The 20,339-nt window shown below is 37.4% G+C and overlaps 1 protein-coding gene across 4 annotated transcripts; it reads left to right on the top strand.

Annotated features, from left to right (window-relative positions):
• The first annotated feature begins 836 nt into the window (after window positions 1-836).
• Window positions 837-18,869, top strand: LOC140950296 (uncharacterized). Of its 4 annotated transcripts, none has more exons than XM_073399524.1 (11): window positions 837-1,022; window positions 1,133-1,216; window positions 1,314-1,679; window positions 5,547-5,807; window positions 7,258-7,382; window positions 7,737-7,807; window positions 10,079-10,254; window positions 13,276-13,452; window positions 14,326-14,359; window positions 16,077-16,170; window positions 17,599-18,869. In XM_073399524.1, the coding sequence occupies exons 2-11, from the start codon at window positions 1,138-1,140 to the stop codon at window positions 17,677-17,679; spliced, it is 1,464 nt and encodes a 487-aa protein (XP_073255625.1). In that variant the 5' UTR covers window positions 837-1,022; window positions 1,133-1,137; the 3' UTR covers window positions 17,680-18,869. The 4 variants fall into 4 exon arrangements, with proteins under 4 accessions (XP_073255625.1, XP_073255624.1, XP_073255626.1 ...); XM_073399523.1 differs by having other exon boundaries at window positions 838-1,022; window positions 1,137-1,216; window positions 14,323-14,359; XM_073399525.1 differs by having other exon boundaries at window positions 838-1,022; window positions 10,079-10,215; window positions 14,323-14,359.
• The last annotated feature ends 1,470 nt before the right edge of the window (window positions 18,870-20,339 follow it).

Here is a 20,339-nt window from a genome sequence, read left to right as displayed (position 1 = left end):
TAAACGAAACTTTCATGAGCAGCACACCGTGAATCTTTAATATTAGCAGCTTGGACGGATAGCTTAGAAACCGTAACTTTCGGATTCTTGAGCTCGATAAAGACCTTCTTAATCTCTTAAAAATGGATATCCGCAGTCTAAGATGGCGAAAAGGTAAAAATGAAACTGCTACAACTTAAATAGCCTTTTTTTCCCGCAAACTCGATCAACTGGCATTGGGTTCAGATTAGCTTGTGACTATAAAGGCTAGCCAATGCGTGTGGTTACATGACGAAGTAAATATTGCGATATTTAAGTTATTTTAGTCACTATTTCTATGGCAAAAACTATGGCAGAACAGATCTATGAAAAACTTATTGAATTCGTGCTGAAGAAAATAGCCTCTGTGTGACACCGCAAATATATATTGGTTGATAAATGATTATAATAGTTAACATAAAATATATATTATAATAATACTATTTCAAAAATATAATGAATTCCTTTTTGCACATTATTTTTCTCTTGGTTAATATTAAAGATTGTCTGTCATTTGTAAACAGTCACTAATTCGCCTTTAGAGATCTCTATAAAAAGCCAAAGCTAGTCCAAATTGTAGGCGAAATCATTTACCATTGACTGATCTGGCTTCTGAATTAACGATGACGTAAATTGAACTCTGATCGGACTGTTAGAGCGCTTTCAATTAAATAAAATAAAATTTAACAGTGAAGTCATCACACTTCCCACTCGGATATGTGATGTACTTCTCTGCATGCAGCGATATCGATGATGAGCTGTCATTATCATGTGATCAGCGGAAATAAGGGACACGAGTGTATAAAATTAAACCGTCGGCAGTTTATGTATTAGTGAAACAATAGAAACGTGCCGAATTTCGGGTGGGTCCTTAAAAAGAGCGGTGCACATATTATATCAGGGGTAGCCAAGGAAGTCAGCAACTGAAACAATTAAGGAGCAATCATCGCCGGAGAAGAGATATTTTAGCTTACGCACAACTTCGTCAACAAGTATCACAACCCGTGAGTGTATGGTGTACTACCGATTTCTTGTCATCAACCGACAGACTTATTGTTCCACAGAGAAATATCTCCGTACCATTCTATTAAACTAGAGATTTTTTTCCTTTCAGTTAGTATGAATACATGTCACGGAAAGCGGGTTTCTCGCTGGGTTTCTGCCACCATGTTGATTTTCGCGTCGTTGCAGCTATCTGGTAAGTCAGTGAGCAAATTCTGTCCATTTTGGAATTACAGTCATTACCGACCAAATAATACCTAAATGATGCATTGTTTCTTTTTGGGGTATTTTAGAGGCAATAAGATGGGACAAACAGCCTGAAAAACCAACAATCTTGGTTGAAGGAGTAAACAACACTGGGGAGAGTCTGAAACTCGAATGGACTTTCGTTAAGGAGCCATCTGAATTTATTGAAAGAGTCACATTTCGAAGAGATGATGCTGATCCACCAGAAGATATTGCAGTCAACAAAGAAGGAGGAGCGTTTACGGTTTTTCCGAAATTTATATCAAACTACAGTGCAAGCATTCCAGCTACACTGATTTTGCGAAATCCCGTGACCAACGACGAGGAGTTCACATATTCTGTCGTGGTATCGCTCCTCGATAATAACAATCCTGCGCCAAGTCTTAGCGACAAAGTACAATTAATAGTGTTTGGTAAGTAAAATATGTCTTTCCTTCTACGTTTTTCAGTTATTTCTAACATTTTCAGGCTAATATAAAGCGTATTTCAAAAGACCTTTCATAACAGCCCCCTATTTAAGTTCTCTAGGGTAAGCCGGGCGTCGTCAGTCCCCTGAATCGTGACTTAATTGAGTGTGAGAGAGATTTATTAAACCAAATTTCTCTACGTCACCCTGAAACTCTTGAGAAAAGTCTGAATAGCGGTGTATGAGTATTTTTTGACGGTCTTTTTTCAACAGTACCTTTGCGGTAAGCTTCGCATCAGTTACTTCCTCAATGGAACGTGCGTTCGTTCTTGCGTGCCTTTAATTTGAAATTAACGTAATTGCCCTTTTTTTACCATTTCTGCGCGCGCCATAATGTGTCAAAAGCCTTAGGCTATATTATGTAAGCTTTTAATTAGCTGACTTAAAGGAGAAGTTTGAAAATACTGAGCATATTCATAGTTTATTCCATCACAAAACCATCATTTTTCACGACACTACAAACTGCAGACAAATATCAACACTGTACTCGTTTTCTTCATGCGGTTCAGTTTTGAGTAAGTTACTTTCAATCAATCATGTAGTAAGTTATACCAATTATATAGCAGAGAAAAGGCTTTTTCGTTGCGTAAATTAACCGACCATAAAAGATCGGACCCTTTAAGTAGCGCAATTATTTTGAAAAAAGAAATTTCGGGCCATGCGAAAACGATTAACATCAATAAAGCTTATATTGGTCGCGTCATATTAGAGATAAAATGTTCACACTATTTCACGCAAAAAATAAAAGAAGCAGCTTTAAGGTAAATTGTCGTTGTCGCCCAATTATTTTGAAATCAGAAGTTATTTTATAACTTGTTTTGGAAGCTTGCGTTTTAGTTCTGAAATGCGTAGGAGTTACGCATAGTGACTCATGGAATGATTTGCATACAGAGTCTACCACGACTCAGTGGATATTGAGTGTTATGTCATTTTTCGTCGTGTTCACAATATATGGATGCTAAATATATGATTTGAAGTTTCTGCGTGCAAAAACAGTTATGGTAACAGAAAAAAGCGCATCAAGAGATCAGTTGTCGATCTCTTCAACTGGCATGGTTTTAAGGTTCCTACCTTTAGATTGTAGACTCTAGTCAGTACAGACTGACTTTAAGGAAAACAACATAGCCATTCGTTTTATCCTTTCCGGACATCTGACAAACATCCTATAAACTTGGGCGTGCAGCAACCACATCGATAATCAACTTTTGGCTCAGGTCTACTTCATTCATGTACTTCTTTTAAACAATTTTCTCCCCACTGACAATGCCGTAATTGTGAGATAGTAAATTACATTTTGAGGTCGTCATTAATGTTACTCAACCGTTTAAGCCGTGTGGTTGAAACTATTGGCCATATTTATGTGATCTACTTGACGGTTTTGAGACTTTACTAATTTTAGCACAAGCACTTATTTCTTGGATTCATGAATTGGACGATTTCCTAAAAAGCCTGTAAAGTTACATGGGATTCCTTTCACGTCTACGTATGAAGTATTACTTCACTCATAATATTCACAGCTGAGTAGAACCCTCCTTGAGGTAAAAGTTATTGTTATTCCTCCTTTTCCAAAACTTTAATCGTGAAATTTAGTTTTTCTCTGTTCAATATCTGTCTTGAAAGGATTCCGTGAGACCGTATATAATAGACGATATTCGTATTCCCCGACGGCCCTGGGACGAGAGACTTCACAGCATGATTGCGAGGCTAATTTAAAAGCGGGGAACCTTTTTAGCAAAAACAAAAACAAACATTGGTTAGTCGCGGCTGAATCGCTGCAAAACGATAGAAATCAGCAAAAAACTGGTAGATTTAAAAGCGAAAACCTTAGGGGTAAGCTAAAGGGATATCTGTTTCAAAAAACAAAACTGTGGGAAGAGCTGGTCGTACTAACAGCAAAAGTAAAAAAGTCACGAAGCCAAAAGGAGAAACAAGAAGTTATCAAGAATATGGTATATTGTGTCGAAATGTCAATACTCGAATCCTTTTAATAAAATTTTATTCTTCTTATTATAATTCTTTTTCTCTTGCGTGTATCAGTCTGTAGCATGGAGTTTAAACTCAGTATTATCGTCTGCACCAAACTCTGTGTTCAACTGCGTGCACGTTTTTGTACTCTCGCACAGTTGTTATCGAAGATAATGTAACTTAAATTTAAAAATAAACTTTACCTAGTCATCTTTGTTCAAACCGATTTGACTTCCTTAAAATGCACATGGACTGTGTGCAGAACGCTAAGCGCCTAACTGATAAGTAATTATCCACTGAATGGGTCGTTTGCTTTACTTCAAATACACATTTAAGATTTTGCATCCGCTCTGTTAAAAAATTTAAACTGCAAAGTAGGTGTGATAACATCACCGTCAACTTTATCGCAGGCTTTTGATAAGTACGTCCATTTCAATATAAGATATTCTTCAAACGGTTTAAAGGACACTGAGAATTACAATTAAAATGGCTTCGGGGATTTTAAGGACATCTCTGTTTATATTAAATTATAGACTCGCTCACCAAGCACTCTTCTCATCAATATAATTATGGTTGGGATCGCTGTTTTTCTTGGTAATAATGAGCAGATCTCCCTTTTGTTGTTTGAAATAATGATCTCTCAAGTATGTAAGCCCTTCGAAACTTTACAATGTTAAAAATTTTCCTTAAATTCGGCAAACTCAGCCACAGTTTTTTCATATTTGTTTGCCCTCTTGGAGAGAAGGTCCCCGCATGAGCCTCGCATTCATGATCAAGGCCCACTCGTCCCAGGACTGTCGGAGAATACGAATTCTGTCTATTTTTAAATGGTACCGCCGGAGTTTTGTTCCAAGTTGTTTTTGTCTGTTGGCAATTAAGAGTGCATTTTTAGTGAAGACTCGTTCGGTAATTATTATGTTGTGCACGGTGAAACTAACCATAAATCAACTACTGAGTGTCGGCTTTATAAGAGAGCAAGGAATTTCAAGCACGAACTTCATCGCTGGCTGATGGTTTTTATCGTGGCTTTTTAGTGATGGGGTTATTTTAGAACAAAGATTGAAAGATGCCTTAGTCTTGAAATCTTTTTCTAAAAAATTCTGATTTCGATAGTGTTCAAAAGTCCTGTGAATAGTTATGAAGATTGAGAACAATTTTTTCCATTATTTATGTCGTGTTTACAAGTTCCCTAAGCCTCCCTAAGGCTGTGTAAAATAACAAAAACAACTAACGAACAAATAAAACAATATAGGGAAACGATTATTTATTTGAGGAACACTGAATAATAACGTATCCATAGTTTCACAACTGTATCATAAATCGCCAATCTGAGTTCTCTATTACTACCAGTTCAGAGCGTTTTAAGGCAATAACTCCCTCTAGGAAAGATATCAATGATAGTAGTGCGCAATTACTCCGCGGGGTAGACACTCATGAGCCTACACTATGCGAACATTAAACTATTAATAGTCGATACCCATGAAATAAAAGAATTATTGAGAGAGCCCTTCTAGCTGAATTTGCCGGTAAGAAGGACCAAAACCACATGAACTGAATTCTTGGAGGAAATAAAACACATAAAATTGCCTTTTAAAACGGTAGAAGTACGACTTTTCGAATTCTTATTAACGGCTCGTCCGACTTGTTTCCTTTCACAGGTTTAAACTGAATTTGAATTGGGTATGCAGCAGTGTTAAAATAAAGGATACTTTTCTTTGAAGGGTTCTGTTCATGGGTAACCTGCAAGCGGTCTGATTTCTCCTGTGGCTGGCGTAATCATTTCTTTTTTTCGCCCGGAATAATGAAAGAAATTGCACTTGTTTTAATCTGCGTTTTTTGTTTTCGACAGTACCCCCAAGAATTACAACAGAGCCAGAGAGGGAGTCTAAAGTTAGGGTTGGAGACAATTTGACACTGACTTGCAATGTATCTGGTGACCCACTCCCAGAAGTCACATGGAGCAAAGAGGGCCAAACGCTGCAACTGTTTAATGTTACTGGCCCAGTTCTGCATCTCAATAACGTAACGAGGAGGGATGTTGGATCTTACAAATGCACAGCAAAAAATAAAGTTGGAGAGGTCTCTCACCCTGCCGCGGTTAACGTTGAATGTAAGTAATTTTTAGTTTCAATTATACTGTTAGCTGTGCAATTGAAGTAATCAGTACCGTGCATTAACACGTTCAAGGTACTATCAAAAGGTGCAGTTGCTTTGTTATTTTCTTGTGAACTATTATCTTGATAGGCTAAAATGAATGTAGTAGTTTGGAAACTGCGATAAAAGTTTGCCCTAACCAAGACATTTGCCTCCGTCAGTGATGAATGTGGGAAAACTGGTTCTCAAAAACTGATGAACCGCGTTATTCAGTATAGCGTAGGTCAGACACCTTTCTATCTTTTCATTTCTGAGGCAGAGGCATTGAATTAAACGTAAAAGTTGAAAGCAATTTATGAGCCTATTTTTGTGTTATTACTTTGCAAAATTTAGAATCCTTGTCGTCCCATGTAAGAGAATCTGTACTCCGAAATCCGGGAAATTTTTGCTCGTGGCGAATTCGGAATTCAGGAATTTTTTGCTTGGAATCCGGAATACCGTTGAAGGAAACCGGAATGCCGTTAACGATTGAAATCCGGATTCCAAGTTCCACTGACACAGAATCCGGAATGCCTCCGCGTGAGTACCTGGAATCGACAAGACCAGACTGTTTTGGATTCCCTTTTAAACGTGGGGCGATTTTTGAAACGCTCTGCAGTTGCCTGCAGAAAGATACTTTGGGACTGTTATCAGTTTTGAGTAGAATCGCATAATTGAGTAAAATCTCGCATTCTGATTGGTTAACGAAACGAGGTATTTAGTCTGGAATTGCAAGTTGAAAACGAGGCTAAGCGATATTGTTTTGTTTTGAATCTACGCAACAACTATCGTTAAATTCTGACATAACAACTGCAAAAAAGGTTTTCTACAATGTCATTTTGAAATGTTTTCAAAACCATTGTCACCTTTTGAAGAGATGAAAACAAACAGAAGCGTTTTTAAAATTGAGCCGGAGGTTCTTCCTTGTTTTGAAGTGAACTACAAATTCTCGTTCGCAACCACGAGAAAACAAGAAAATCCAGTGAACACAGCCCAGAAAATGGTAAGCCAAAGTTCAACCAAACAAAACGGAGAAGCGACAACGGAGAAAGTGCCAGGGTCGATCGTCACATATACAGAAGAAGAGATAAATACCTTAATTCAAAGACGACGAGGCCCCTGAAAACAGGAAAAAGAGTACGCCGCTTGCAATCGTCTGAGTCAATAGCTATTGACTCAGAGCCCATTCGGGCTCGAGGAATAATTGTTAAATAGTATCACTGAGAGGTTCATATTTTTGGTAATGGATTCATAATAACCGTCACATAAATTCATTACCATATTTGTAGCTAGCATTTAACCGGTGTAAAACATATTGTTGAGGTCTATTGTTGGTAAAGCAGTTCTTAGCTTGTAGAGTCCATCAAGCTTCTAATTTTTTAAAGCAAATATACTTATTTTTCTCTTTTTATGTCTGCGATTGATAGGTCCAGAAAACCAGTGTGAGGATCATGAATTTGGAATTAGAATAACAAACATCAGATGGATACAAGCCTTTAACAACTCCAATGCAATTGAATATAAATCCTTGAAATCAAACGTCACATCAGAAGTAAGTCAATAACCCTGGCTTTTGTCGTTTGGCTTTCCCTTATCATTTGCTAATAAAAGAGTAACACAGAATTATTAAGCAATGGCTGTATAATTTCTTTTTTGTCAGGTTTACAATCTAAAGTAATGGGAAACCCGAGCCAAATTAACCAAATGCCAAAAGAAAACCCGGCTAATTGGGGACACTTACAACTGGAAAATTGCACATATCTACTTAAGTGATATTGTGAACGTCCAGGATCTAGATTAATGAGGGTATAATACATTTGTGGCTTGTATCAACAGGGTGACTCTGTGTTTAATCGGTCTGTCATCAAAAAATGTATTGAAGGAAATTCACCTGTTTCTTTCACAGATTGCAAGAATCTACACCCAATCTCAAAGTGCCGAAAAGCAACTATATGGTATAACTATTGTGGAGTTTAGGTATGGTATATGTAATTATTTATCGTTGACATGCAATCATGTAATTGTTACAAGAAAAAAAAAACAGAAGAAAATTGTATACGAATAAACGATAGCTGGAGGGCATTAGAAAAGAATTAAAACCTCTCGAGAATAACAACTTCTTTTGTTAATTACATCATTATATGCTATATCTTAACCACAGTCGATTCATGACCTTGTTAATATGGAAGCTTATCTAGCAATTCATGGAGCATGAGTATGATAATGATGAGGTAAAGGAGAGATCTGAATAATTTCTCAAATCATCCGAAAGCCTAATCCATGCGATAATAATTTTATTATTCTTTCAAAACATGCTTAAACATAAAAACAAGCTAAAACATGCTTAACCTGGATCGATGCTAAGTTCTCGTCTTTATCTTCCAGCTGATGAAATCACGTTTTACGTGTTTTTTTTTTTTCATTGAGACACGTTTTTAACTCACTTTTCAGGATCACTGATGGAAGCAAACCGGTTTAAATAGCATTTTACAAAATATGCATATTTAATTAAATAGTCATGCCTTAATTGACCCTGAGTATAAAATATCCTAAGAAAATATCCAACACCTCGCAATGCCGCCACTGGTTTCTCCGCGAAATAAAGTCTAAGGAATGGACCCAGATATTCCTACTAACGTATGACGCCTCACTATCCAGATCTGGGTCAGTACTACTGATTGGCTGGCATACTGAAGACACGTCACTACCCATGAAAACTGGGCAAGGCCTTTGATTGCAGGAAAATTTCTTCAACCAATCAGAAGCACTATCCACTTTTCATGGGTAGTGACGTGTCATAAGTATGGAATTTCTGCGCTTGTTACCCTAGGTCATTTCTCGGGAAAACCACTGGCGGTGTCACGAAATGACGACTGTTCAGTGTTTTCTCAAGCTAGATATAAAGGGATGTTAGGTATAACATATATTCTTTAGTTAAATTGCAGATATCATCCGTTGAGCTGTATTCTTTTGTTTTTGCTATGTTTTTAAGTAGCAACCGGGATATTTTGTTTTTCTTCGAAAAACGAGTGAAATGATCCGCCATCATATTTTACTGCTCTACCGAAATAATGAAACCCGGTTTTCCAGATATCGCAAACGTCTTTCAAATTTGTACAGTGATTGCTGGGTTAAAAGAGTTAGCCAAGGGATTTGGGCCAATCAGAAACAGACATAGTTTAAATGAATAATGAACAAGCTTAATTGAAAGCTGCACAATTAATATTTCAAATTGATTGCATACAATAATTGCTTAATTCTCGGACGTAGGAAGGGGGACGTTGCCCCCCCTCCTTTTTTCTGATTTTTTTCCTAGACGATAAAACATCAGCACCTGAAGTTTTCTGTAGCTGTTTGTTTATCCTTCGCGCGCATTTTGAGAAAAGTTTAGTGATGGTCCGTTACTATGGTTACGAGATAAGTAGCAAGTAACGTCATAAGTAGCAGGTGAAGCCATTTTTGAGTGAATATGCATGTTTTTTCACCTTTTTTCAACAGTAAAAGCTAAACTTGTGGATGAAATGATGCATAGTAATTATTTATGTGTCATTTTACATGTTAAGCGCAAAAAAATTATCAATTCTCACTGTTTTCACTTGCTTTCTAACTCTTGATAAAATCCAAGATGGCGACCATGTTTGGTGACGTGACTGACCTCAAACAGCGCTACCACCCATAAAACATAACCTATCTTGTAAACAATATCAAAGGCTTTCCACTGAAGGCAAAATCGCATCGAAATACTACCATCATCCCCGCGCCCCTTGTACCACGGTAGGAGTATGACTTTGCATATACGTCCGAGGGTTAAGGGCCTGTTTACATGAAGGTGGGGGACCCTAGGTGTAACCCGCTTAGCTGGGATAACCTGCCTGTCCATAAAATCTATCATCGCGTTTAAATGATAGGAGGGGAGAGACCGCCAAGGGGGTTGCCCAGCTTGAGGTAACCCTTCTCAACCAGGGTCACATTTTTCCATGTCAACGTTTCATGAAGGTAGGGTGATAGAAGAGAATTGACCGCCAAAACACGTCATTTGCGTGCCATTTTTGTTGTGTTGTGTTTTGTTGCGTTTTGTTTTTGTTTTTGTTTCTTCTTATTTTCAAGTGCTTTGCGACCATTCAACAATCATCAATAAGTGCACTGAGGAATGGTTGGGTTATTTTTGTTCCGACCTGAGGGGGTTAAAACCTACTTGGGCTCCCAGACCTCCGAGTAAACGAGCCCTAAGATATATTTTATTTTCAGAGAAGGAAGTACTATTGCTGTTGTTCGCCTACGATTTGAAAGAAACATCAGCGACCCCTTGAAGCCTTTGGAAGATGCTATCAAAGATGGCATATTGGGGCGGAATATCAGAGTTGATACACGGCTCCTTAATACAAGTATGTCAAGCTCCAATCAATTCACTCCAAGTCAATCCAGTAGGTACCATTAGTTCAATCTTAACGACGGTGACAGACATGATAAGGACTACATTATAATCACGTGACAGGGATAATAAAGGGAAACTCACAACCTGACTCCTAAATTCCACATCAAATTGCACGGAAATACGGATCAATCAAATTTCATTTCTTATTATTTTTATTACAGTCGAAGCAGGTCAAGCGTTGCTGTCGCTAACGAACTAATGAAACGATTTCGTTTGTTGATTTAAAAATAGAATGCTGATTCGATTCCCGTTTTTTGAAAAACTACAATTTCCTCAAATCGACCTCAGAATTCTGTTTTTTCTTCTTTTTTGCCAAGAGTCGAGTGCGGGCGAGTTCTGAAGTTCAAACCCATACAAACTGTCACATGTACGCCAATTTGCCGCCAAAAATCAGTGCAACAGATATGGGTCGGGTGGCATAAAACATCTTAAGATTAAGGAACCAAGAACAAGAAGTCCAAATGCTACTGTAAAGCTGATGAAAAAACAATACACGTTGTTCTGAATCAGCTTTGCAGTAGCCTTTCGACTTCTCGTTCTTGGTTCTTTATATTTTGGCTGATTAGATCTCTTTTCTAGAGATCCGACGTTTACAACTAGCAGGATCTTCGTCCACGGTTTTTGCAGTTAATTTAATCCTTTATTAAGATTAAGGGAGCTCGTAACTATTATTTCTAAACAATAGGTTATTGTTTCAGAAAAAAAGTTAAGAGCCCTCTTATCTTAAGACGGCTTAATGCAATCTGGCCCAGACCTCTTAGAAAACATGATGGTCAAACTGAGGTCAGTGTATGTGCGGTGATTGGTGGATTTCGACTCTCGGCCTTTGTCAGTTTCTTCGCGTTTGCGGTCTGTCTATTCTAGCTGTTATTTTGATTAAAGGCAATGAAAAACGCAATCGTAAACGGTAGGAAAAGGAAAGCAAATACGATTGAACAAAACAGACAAGAATAAAGAATAGGTAGACTTTGTTCATGAACCAAATCAATATTTAATTATTCAATCGAGGTGCAACTTGACTATTGGATTATTCATTTTCTGAATGGATTATTGAATCAACAAACCGAATCATTTTTCCATTTATTCATTCGACTAGCGACAAGAAGGCTTGACATTCTTTGACTGGCCTTTCACAAAAAAAGAAAAAAAAAAAAATGCCCGCCTTGGTCAGTATGTTTGTTTCTATACTTTTAACTCTTTCGAAAATGTCAAGTCACACTGCGAAGTGCATACAGAAATACAGAGAAGGTATCTGCACCGGCAAATTTTCAACATTTTATTTTGCCCTCAAAATCTTTCTACGGTAGTAAAGTCCTTATGACGTAATTGATGCATATGTGAATATACCTTTGCATTTAAGAAAAAATCTACTCAAAAGTTGACCGATTTAGTGGAAGTTAAAGAAAAATTTTCATAATTTCGGTTACTAAGAAAAGAGACTGAAGGAGATGGCAGGAGCGCAATTTGACTCCTCTTTTTAGCATCAAGTTCTATTGATGCGCTCAACAAAATTCATTGACTGCATTGGATTCGTTGACAAACTACAGCCTCTGTATGTCCAACTTCATTTTTCTTGCTTCTGTTCAAACTGTGATGACTAATACTTGCTTATTGTCAAAATTCGTTATGTTCTTGAATTATACTCCTTTTTCCAGGACTTTAATATTATTGTATAAAATTTAACGTAAATTTAAATTTAAATTACATTTACGTGTTTTCTCACCAGATAAAGTCTGACAATTTTGCAGGGAGAGTACAACGTTTTTTTGGCCCTATTCTTCTGGTCTGTTTTTCTGCCGATTTCTTTCTCTTAACAGAAGCAATTCTTTTCAGTTTTGAATAAAACTTCTTTTTTAATCTTCATACTTCGGGCGTCCCCCATTGCGTTAAAACTGAAACTGAGTAACGCGTCTTCCGGAAGTGCGTCACACCTCATTTAGCAACTAGTCACGAATCAAAATCCAAGGGGGCTACAGAGAGGTTATACTTCGCGCTCTTTTACGCTTCCACGAGCATTTCACACAGCGGTGATTCAAAAAGGTGGCCGAAAAGGTCCGTGATGATAGTATCCAGGAAAAACAGTTGATTTTGAGAAGAAAAGAAGCTTTAATTTTTACCTACACTAGAAAACCGTTAATTACTACGTGATCGATTTACCTTGACTTTTGTGGAGGAATGGATTATTATTTCTTTATGAAATTTGGCAAATACGCAAAGAGCATGTTAATGAAGAGATCTGTGTTCGACCAAAGGTTAGCTAAAATTGCCGTGCAGCTGAATTATTCGGATTTCAAAATGTGGATGAAATCACAAAACAGCAAATTGTGCCCTGGAACGTGGATTTATTGGAGCTGTGTCGTGGTCGAACTGGATTATTCTATCTTACGTCCTTATTTGTGTTACATTTCATTCGGGAATTTCTTTTTAACAACAATTCTAAGGATTCTTCTGAAATTTGGATTTTTTTCTTTCCGTTCCATCCTAGGGGGTAATTAAATTAACACCTTTTGGATGACATAGCTAACATAGTTTATTTTGATATATTATAGTTCCTCAAGAACTAAGGAATACCGTCAATGTAGTGATATGTAGATATTATCCATAAAATAACTATTAAAAATGATGGGAAAATGTGCAAAACTTGCCGGTGCAGATACCTTAACAGCAGTCTACAGTCTGAAGTTCGAGATTGGCTTAAAGGAAAAGTCCGTTTTTGATATTTTGGATTCACTTCAAGTTATATTTATCACATTTTTTCAAACTATTTCAAAGTGATGTGAGGAAAACAAAAGTGAAAGGCTTGTCTACCTCTTTGGAAAATGACGTGGATATTTCGTTTGATTTCCATGCATAAGATTGGTCTTTCTTCAGTAGACACTATGAGCTGTTTAGAGGCGGTCCATTGAAATAATGACACGACGATGATGACGATTACGGTAATGATGATAAAAAATTCACGTGTAATTTAAACGTTACATTATATATAACATCACTTGTGACCTTCATATAGCAATGCTACCAGACCCAACCACTGAAGAACCAACAACCGACGATGATGATGGGGGTCCTTCATCAAGTGGTCTATCAGCAGCTGAAATTGGCGGTATCGTTGGAGGATCAGTCGGATTTGTTGTAATCCTCATCATTGTCAGCCTCGTTATCTTCTTCCGTTGCCAGCCTAAAAAAGGTACGCTTCATTTGATAGGATTGTTTTCGCCATTTGCAGTCAAAGGTATCGAAAATTCCCTCTTGGATATGTTTCAGCTAAGGAAATTGTCATGATACTTATATTGCAAGACAGCGCCTTCTTAATGGTGTTAAGGGGGAAGTTTGATTGTTGTTGTTGTTGTTGTTGTTGTTGTTGTTATTGTTTTGGAGGAATGGGGATATTTTAATTGAGAGTTGAAGAAAAAAGGGTGCATAAACTTCAACCACTTAGTCCTCTGATTGTGGTGAGCCGTTTGTTATTTATCTACACCACTAATTATTTCCGGGAATTTTCAACAACCCCAGCTTAATTCAGGATATTCTCTAGTTTTCCATATTTTTAAACAATTATTTTAAGCATTTATTTATTGAAAACATCTCAAAAATCATCCAAAAATTCTTAGACATACATTCGACTCCCGATAATTCAAATCTTCAAGGGAAGTAGAAAAAAGTTCGAGTTATCAGGAGTTCGAGTTATCGAGGGTAAAATTATTTAGAAAATGATCTAAAGGGAAATGAAAATTGCCTCGAGTTAGCAGCTGGAGGCTCGAATTATAGAGGGTTCGAGTTAACCGGAGGTCAACTGTACTAGCATTGAACCAATGAATCCGACCCCCCTGAGTCATTATATGATTGAAAGAAATCTTGTCCATGGCTAGATTTTGAAGAAAAAGGGAAATAATTCGTGCTATCTACTTGTTATTGAGAACAATAGATAGTGTAATAGTCGAATATATAAGGGCAATTTCCTCGTTTTCATTTTTCATTTTGACTACCGCTTTATTTTAATATAGCTAAAGCTATCCCTGTTACCAACCAGCTTTACTATAAATTTTCCATTCTTTAGCAGGCAAATCATTCAGTGAAGCAGACGGATATCGCATGTAAGTACATTTGATATTAATCAATATCTCTCGCTATTAAAAGGGAGAAAAATTAAGACCCGACACACGGTAACCACTTTGGGGAAAGTTAACTCTTTGTTGAGCTGAAGGTGAAAATTTTTAAAGTTCTATCAAGAATTTTTTACTTAGGGGGGCCCCACCATGGTCCTAAAGGTTGTGATAATGAAGACTCGCGGCAACCTCGGTCCGAAACGCTCTCTCTACACAATGGTAAGGGAACAAAAGGAGCAAGAGCATATGTCTAGGTCTGGTTGCAGGAACACGATTGCTGCGCTTCTTGTTTTTTGCTAGTTTTTTTACTTACTAGATATCTGCGAGTAGTGCGTAAAACCTGTTCTTGGTTTAATCTTACTTTCCTTTGTCTTACATTGCCATACCCTAAAACTGAACCAAAGCATATACGTGACACCTGCCTTATACCTGATCGCTTTGTGAAGATCATTGTTTAGCTACAGTTTCATGCATGGATTGATATAGCCCTATCATGCACAATCAGTTGTAGTGTGGAGAAAAACTATAACACTGCGCACGGTGGTACTCGTTTTAGTCGAGGCATCACTAGAAAGTACAGTTGACTCCCGATAACTCGAACCCTCGCTAACTCGAACCTCGCGTCAACTCAAACCAAAATCGATTTCCCCTGGATTTCCGTCATACATTTACTGTAATTTTACCCTCGGTAACTCGAACCCTCGATAACTCGAAACTCCCGCTAACTCGAAGTAATTTTTGTTTCCCCTCAGATCAGTTCTATATAATTTTACCCTCGATAACTCGAACCATGTTTTGAGCCCTTAAAAAGTCGGGAAAAAAAGTGTACTGCCTCCGAAGCATTGAATTTTGAATTTCCCATTGACGTGTTGTAGGCATATAGTTTACTAGTGGATCGATAGTGGAGGCTGATGTTGTTTGTCACAAACCTAACGTGAAATAGCTTTACTTCTCAAAAAGTAAAATGCATGCTCTATTTAGGCAACGGTTTGTTACTTTACGTTCTGATTTATAATCTAAAAGTATCTTTCAATTTGCACTCAACATTTCTACAATTAAATATGATTAAAATGCTCACTGTGCAGTAAAAACCGTTTTTTTTTTCCTCACTCCCGGCTATTTCCTTCGAGCTCCCGATAACTAGAACCTTTTTTGATTTCCCTTGAAGGTTCGAGTTATCGGGAGTCAACTGTACTGGCTACCATTTAATGCATGACTTTGTTACAAACACAGCAACCCGCGTCACAACAAGTGATCTTAAATGAGTCTCAATAAAACCTTACTTTATCATGAAAACGCTCTAAAGTATTTTCAGTACGACCCAAAGGATAACGTATTAATATTCCACGATCTATATATGTAACACACAGCGGCGTGCTTAGAATGCGAGTTTTGGAGTTTGAAGTTGCAACACGCTCCCCATATCTATATGAACTCGCAACTCGCGATCCGCAGTCCTCAACTCCTAACTATATCTCGCGACTCTCAAATCGCAACACGCAACTCTATAACCTTCAATTTCAAAACTCGTAGAATACCCGGTCCCATACTCGTATTGGCTACTACTCGCATTAATCGGATCGACTATCTTTATAGATGAGGAAAGATTCACAACAGAAACAAAATCCTGCCTTATTCTTCGTAACATCTATGAATAACAAAGCAGTTTATTGGCAAATCTCTATTTTTATTTTTTTTTTGGTAGGAACAAACAGCCTCCTTCATCAGGACTAGGGACAGCAAGCCCAGCTTTTGTTGAAGCCAGGATGTATGCTCCACCCAATACCGCCAATAAAAAGGTATTAACAACGACTGTATTTCATACCTTATCTTATTGCCACAAAATTGGGAAAATATGGACACGGCAATGGCTGTAGGAAAGCACCTGGCCTGCCTTGACAATACTCTGTTTGATAAAACATACATAAACACTTGTTTAGGGACGGACTGTTTGGTAACCACAGTTTGTGCCCAAGCTGTTGAAGTATCGTGACTTATCTGACGAAGCGAAAAAAAGTAGTTTTTGGATATTTTGATAATTTTAATATAATCAACAGCTTTGTTTAGCCTGAATTTCATCCGATTACGTCGAGTCGTTATTACTTCCTCAGTAACGTCTGAATCGACCGGCCGTTAATGCCGTCCAGTGACGTCACTACTCCTTAATTCGTGCAAAAAGTAAAACACGATTTTCAAGTGGCAAACGGAGAAATATCGTTTGGAAATGTCTGCATGATACAGAATTGCTTTTTTTTTCGACCGTAGTTCATGTTTAACGTTCAAACTATCAACTGCATGCAGTACAACTCTGAACCGGTTGTACTGAATTCTATAATCAAACTCGGTCGCACTCACGCAATGAAATAAACACACACACTGAACATTTAGTTCAAAACACAATGATTTGCTTTAATTGAGAAAAAGCTGTTTGGTCCTTAACGAAGAAGAAACAAGGAAACAAGAAAAAAAAGCTAAAAGAATCATAGCAATTGACGGTAAAGATAGCAAGAAGGTCGAATCATAATATTGATCTCAGAAAACTTCGCGTAAGCAAAATCACCGGCCGTCGAAACCACAAAGCGGCTCCAAATGAAAAACCTACCGACTCTCCGCGATGATTCTTCATTCGCAGTTCAATTTAGCACAGTTGATGTGATGTCTTACAAGATTTTATCAACTTAATAAATGTAGATGTAGATGTAGATGTAGATTTCAGTTTTGAAGACAAGGGCAATTTGCTGTTTAAGATAAAAATTAAGCTTATCGAAATGTTTGAACTATACGAAAGAATGCCAGGGACCGATCCGCTGAATATCATGCGACAATCCCGCTAAAATTTTTCATAATTATACATAATTATGTGAATGTTTAGACAATCGACCAATCAAAATCACTACCCGGTTTTCGGGTATAGTGAGTGACGTTACTGGACTGCATTAACGGCCGGTCCATTCAGACGCTGTTGAGAGGAGAAAACGACTCGAAGCAATAGGATGAATTTGTTCAGGCTACAGCTTTGTTCCGATCTTGTGCAAGCTGGGTAAGTTGCTATAAGAGTCAACCAATGCCCCATGATATAGTTTTGCCCTCTTTCGATGATCATTCCTGCAAGTAGCCGACCCAAATTGTGCATACTTTATCTGCAATCTGCCAGCGGATAGAACGTCAAGATAATAGCTGTTTTGAAAAATTTGTTGCCATTCTTAAAATTGCATCATTTTTTACAGGGAGAGCCAGAAAAACGTCCTTTGCCAGCTGGAGGGAGCGGTGGACAGGACGGCCAGGGTGGCTTCGAATTGTGGTGCTAATTCTAGAATAGAAGTGGGACCGAAAACCAAGACCATCACATGCATGCGTTGTAGTTCACGAATGTGATCCCTGAGGATATAAAACGGGTGAAATATGAGCAAGTCCTCTCTTCACTATGTCCTGGTAGATTTAGCAGTAAGAAAAAAAAAACCTGCATTAATTTAATAACACTCTTGTTTTGACTGAAAAAATACGGTTTTATTCTTGTTAGTTTTAAGCAAGTGTAAGTGAGGTTGAATAGTAAAGACAATAATAATGATAATGATAATAATAATAATAATAATAATAATAATAATAATAACAATAATAAGAAGAAGAAGAATAAGAAGAAGAAGAATAATGATAATGAAAATAAAAAGGCCACCGCGAAAACTTTGCAACTGTTAAGTAATCCCTCGCCACTGATCTGCTCGAAACGCGCATGATCATAGTCTTAACTGTTAACAAGAGACTTTTAACTAATAAAAAGGCCTTTTCCATGGTTTAAGCTTCGCTTGCCTTTCATTTCTAATAGAAGCTAATTTTTTTCTTGATTTTCAAATATTCCAAGAGGTTCTAGACTAAACAAGTTAAACTTATTGATAGTCGACAATTTAAAACATAGTTATTAGAGGAGACTGGTTATGAAAGAGAACAAACATCAGATATAAAAACAACAGCGCTACAGTTTATGTTGCAAGCTCCTCCTTGTTTTATGTTGGCAAATTGCGACGGAATAAATTAATGCAACATTTTTATTGGTCAGTAAGATCAAAATGATGGGAATGCTATTGAACATTGTGCACCGTCAGGTCCACAAAAACGTATAACAAAGGAGTCTGACGGGTTTCATAACCATCAATCATCACCAATCTATTAACTATGTTTGAAACCAGACCTCAAGTCTAAGTTACGAAAATATTTTATTGTGTGTTTGTGAAATATATGAAGCAAGCAGTAGATATTTGTAAGTATGCAGCTAATGAAACCATATATGATTTTTTAAGCTAAAGTTTGTATCAAAATTTTATTATACTGTTTATTAATTCATCAACTCATTTTACAAACGAATACATGTAATTAAAATTCTCTCCATTGATTTGTCATAACATTATTGAATAATTACAGTCTGTATTTTACAAATTGGTATATTGTGTTAGTGGTAAAAGATTTGTATGGGAAAAAAAGCAATAAATGTGCTGTTACTGCTTTTTGGTGTGAAACCGTTATCTCCATTTTCCTCTGAAATGAAACTGTATTGTCAATGCTTGGACTGTGATATATCTCTAGAATGGAGCTATGTAAAGGCCTAGAAAGCCTACGAAGGGTGGGAGTTGTAGTACCTATGAAGTTATAATTAAGAGCCAGTGAGAAACCACTGCCTCCTCCTCAGTTTTTTTTCACGTTTCTTTCAAGGACCATCGCGTCGGGTGCAGTGCATGCTGAAAAAAATTCATTGAATAAATGAATACATGCATTCAACTATTCCTTCATAACCTCGATAACAATATCCACGTTATTATTTATATCAGATATTGTGAGACATCAGCAATTTCTCATACCCAGTCGAATGATTTCTGATAAGTATTAAGAATGGGATCTTCTTAGGTTTCTTTGCGACGTCAACATCCAAACTATGTTGTCACGATAGGTCACGTGAGTTGTGTTATATGATGACGCCGCCCCCTTCTGTATTACAGCACCGTCTTTGTAGAACGTATAAGCACGAGGTGGGGATTCGCTTCATAGTCTTGAATTTCTGAGATGAAAACAGTCTTGTACCATGTGAGTTATCTAGGAGAGATATAAAAAAGGGATGGTACTGAATTGCTCCCTAACATGATTAATAGACAAAGCAAAATGCGTGTACTCATCGCTTACAACCAAATACATCATAACAATTCGGATATTCATTTTTTCACCTTTGGCACAATTTGGTCACTTCACATAATTTTTTAGATTTATTAAGGTTCGGTCAACGTACATGTATAGCTTCGAAGTTATCTCACGGTCCTCATTCAGCGAAGGGAGCCATACATCGGCGCTAAAAGCCGCCTATATCCCATCCTGAATAAAGATAGGATATTGGCATTTACAAAATAACTAATGCGGTTAGTTAATGGTTAAAAGCCTATGGTTTATTGTGCCGGTAAAGTCGTAAAAAATTAATTTCTAAAAGCAACAGACCGCACTTTCTATGGGTTTACAGGCGTGATAACTTGGGATGTTGGGAGAACGCTGGAAAAGCTTGTAAATCACTCGGCTCGAGATTTACAAGCTTCTCTGGTGTTCTCCCAACATCCCAAGTAAGTTATCACGCAGGTAAACCCATAGAAAGTGTGGTCTATTGCTTAAATACAACAACTTATTTTCTCTTAACCGACCTGATGTCACGTGACGATACCCGAGGTATCGCCAAAAAATGCAACCTACGGACTTATGTCGTTTACGACGAGAGACTTTAATTGATTATTGAAGACTAGGAAACTGAATTAACACGTTATGACAATAATATCAAGGCAGGAGATGGATGAATTCTTAACATTTCATCTCCAGGGGCCAGTTTCTTGAAAGTCACAATAATTCACGCGCCCGCAAAGCTGTTGTTGACTGCGTGCAAGATAGAGGCTTCAATAGCTTGGCATCTAACATGATAAAACTATCAGTTAATGAAGCAAAA

This window comes from Porites lutea, chromosome 10 (assembly GCF_958299795.1).
Source record: "Porites lutea chromosome 10, jaPorLute2.1, whole genome shotgun sequence".
Taxonomy (NCBI): domain Eukaryota; kingdom Metazoa; phylum Cnidaria; class Anthozoa; order Scleractinia; family Poritidae; genus Porites; species Porites lutea.
This window is presented reverse-complemented; position numbering and strand designations above follow the sequence as displayed.

Bases quoted from the DNA above. Each gene is read 5' to 3' on its own strand.
- LOC140950296 (XM_073399523.1), top strand. From the start codon at position 1,138: ATGAATACATGTCACGGAAAGCGGGTTTCTCGCTGGGTTTCTGCCACC. The intron at 1,217-1,313 runs GTAAGTCAGTGA...GGGGTATTTTAG, and splicing joins CGCGTCGTTGCAGCTATCTG to AGGCAATAAGATGGGACAAA. The intron at 5,808-7,257 runs GTAAGTAATTTT...TGCGATTGATAG, and splicing joins TGCCGCGGTTAACGTTGAAT to GTCCAGAAAACCAGTGTGAG.